The sequence below is a fragment of the Acyrthosiphon pisum genome, chromosome X (genome assembly GCF_005508785.2).
Source record: "Acyrthosiphon pisum isolate AL4f chromosome X, pea_aphid_22Mar2018_4r6ur, whole genome shotgun sequence".
Lineage (NCBI taxonomy): Eukaryota > Metazoa > Arthropoda > Insecta > Hemiptera > Aphididae > Acyrthosiphon > Acyrthosiphon pisum.
The window spans coordinates 21,836,609-21,839,417 of NC_042493.1; the positions used below are offsets into that span (position 1 = coordinate 21,836,609).

At 30.4% G+C, this 2,809-nt stretch overlaps 1 protein-coding gene across 1 annotated transcript; it reads left to right on the forward strand.

Moving 5' to 3' along the window:
- Window positions 1-707: 707 nt before the first annotated feature.
- Window positions 708-1,226, forward strand: LOC100168420 (piggyBac transposable element-derived protein 4-like). The gene has a single exon (XM_008183413.1). It carries the CDS (start codon window positions 708-710, stop codon window positions 1,224-1,226), a length of 519 nt encoding a protein of 172 aa, XP_008181635.1.
- Window positions 1,227-2,809: the final 1,583 nt, after the last annotated feature.

A 2,809-nucleotide genomic window follows, 5' to 3' on the forward strand; every position in this document is an offset into this window, starting at 1 on the left:
GTAGAGGTTTGTTAATTTCAAATTTGTAATGTAATAACTAATAGTAGTACCTACGTTGTATTATTTAATTTAGCTAATTTATTCATTTTATTTAGTATAACTTTTAACTATTAAATATTTATAATTAATCATTAATATTATTTACTGTATTTATTGTCTTTTGTTCTAATATGTTTTAAATTTTTTTGTGTGGTATTAGCCATATTACCTATTTAATAATTACTAATTATTACTAATTACAATCTTTTTTTTCCTTTTGAATATTTCGTGACGAAAAATAGTTCCTAAGTTAATCACCTAGATGGTGCTAGTAGGCAGTCCATAACATATCGCGGTTTCGTAGCCGTTTTCTGCCTGTGCAAAGCATTGGCCGTTGGGTAACCAGTATATCTTTAATCGTGGGTTAACGGTAGGTATACGATAAAAAAAATCGTTGATAAAAATATATCGCAACGAAAAACCCTTGTGATAAGTTATCACTGAAAAAAAAACGATAATTTATCAAATATGTATTCCAGAATACCAAAATACGATAATTTCGATATTTGTGTGATAATTCATAAATATCACGTGTGATAAATTATCACAGCGGTTCAAGAATAGGGCCCCTATAGGGCCCTAACAGGGGCGTCTTGCATGGTGGAAGACTAAATTTGGACGAATTTTGGGAAAGAGATGGGACAGGGGTCGAAATTTTTGGGGCAACTATGTCACTGCAAAGATTTAGATTTTTGATTCGCTGCATTAGGTTTGATGATCTTGATACTAGAATAGAGAGAAAAGTGACTGATAAATTTTCATCTTTTAGAGAAATATTTGATTTATTTATAAACAATTGTAAAAATAACTACAGCATTGGAGAGTTTGGCACTATCGATGAGACACTAGTAGCATTTCGTGGTCGTTGCCCATTTAAAATGTATATACCTAGTAAGCCGGCCAAGTATGGTATTAAAGTATTTAGTCTTGTAGATGCTAAAATGAGTTATACATACATAATATGTTATATTGTATATGCTGGAAAACAGCCACCAGGGTATTTTGACATAAGTAATAAACCAGAGGACGTGGTAAAAAGATTATGTGAACCAGTGTTTGGGACAAACAGAAATATAACTTTTGATAACTGGTTCACTAGTAATAACTTGGTACAAACAATGCTATTATCACATAAATTGACAATCGTTGGTACTATAAGGAAGAATAAAAGGGAATTGCCTACATAATTTGCTACACCTAAAAATAAACCCGTGTATTCCAGTACATTTGGATTCCAAGAAAAATGCACTATAGTATCATTTTCCTAAAAAGAATAAAGTTGTTATCTTGATTTCCAGTTTACATAATGATGACAAAATCGACCCAGAATCTGGCGAAAAAAAATAAACCAGAAATAATAACATTTTATAATAGTACGAAAGGGGGAGTCGATAACGTTGATCGAATGACTACGGACTACTCAGTTGCAAGGAATACTAATCGCTGGCCACTAACAATGTTTTTTTATATATTGAATATTTCATCAATAAAATACGGTGGCATTATTCATAACGCAAATAAAAAAATTAATATGGCAAGAAGAGTTTACATAAAAAACCTATCTTTTTTCATTAGTAAAAGAAAGTTTAGTACAGAGGGCTCATAATAAACATTTGCCAATACTACTGAGGCAGTCAGCAAAACGTCTAAGCGGAACTAAAGAATGTACGCAGTTACCCACTAAAGGAAAACGAGGAAGATGCCATTTATTGCAGAAGTGACAGCAAAACACAATACTATTGTGTAAGCTGCCAAAAATGGTTATGTATAAAACACGCAAAATTCGTTTGCGAAGAGTGTTATTCAGAGGTTCATAATTTATAAAATAATTTGATATTTTTTTAAATTTTATAATAAATTTTTTTTTCTATATATATAATTTATTTTCTAATATTTGTTATCATTATAAAATGTAATTATCATAATTTAAAACGGACAATAATTTTTTAATTTTTTTTTATTATATTCTTAAGAAGGGTCAAAAGTTTTTATTTATAACCAATAACCATTAAATATTTTCTTTTTTTGTTTCGTAATTGTGTAAATATATTTCAAAGTATGTCTATGTAATTGTTATTGACTTTTGAAGAAATAAAGTTTTACCATATAAGAGTAAAATCGATTCAATTGTATGGGTCTGTCAGACCCATGGTACTATTAACGTAACATTTTTTCACCTACCTAATGAAGGGTTAAAACCCATCTTAAAAGTATCCCTCATATTTGCCTAACAATTAATTTTTGGACATCACGTGCCGTCAATAATTATCTTGGTGTTACATGTCATTATATTGATAATTGAAGCTAAAAAGTAGAGTTATAGAGACAGTAAACATTGAAGAATCCCACACATCAAATATAGTAGATAATCTCAAAATAATTATAAATGATTATTGGGAAATAGATGGCAGAGTTTGTGCAATAGTCTGCGATAATGCATCGAATATGACAAAGGCGGTACGGCATTTAGAACATGTGAATTTAGTCAGGTGTTCTGCTCATAGCATACAACTGGCTATAAATAATGGACTTAAAGACAAATTAATTACGGATCTCCTCATAACTCTTCGTAAAATAGTTGGCAATTTGCATAGAAGTGCAGTGGCTCGACAATCTTGAACAAGAACAGAACAAGCTTCAGATTCCTAAAACTAAATTGGTACAAGATTGTGTTACTAGATGGAACTCTACTCATGCATGATGGGGAGTTTAATCAAAAATTTCGAAGCTGTTAATGTTAATGTAATTGTTTGAGAAGTAATCTTAAGAC

What these genes read in the sequence shown, in the direction of transcription:
- LOC100168420 (XM_008183413.1), top strand. Translation starts at nt 708, where the DNA reads ATGTCACTGCAAAGATTTAGATTTTTGATTCGCTGCATTAGGTTTGAT.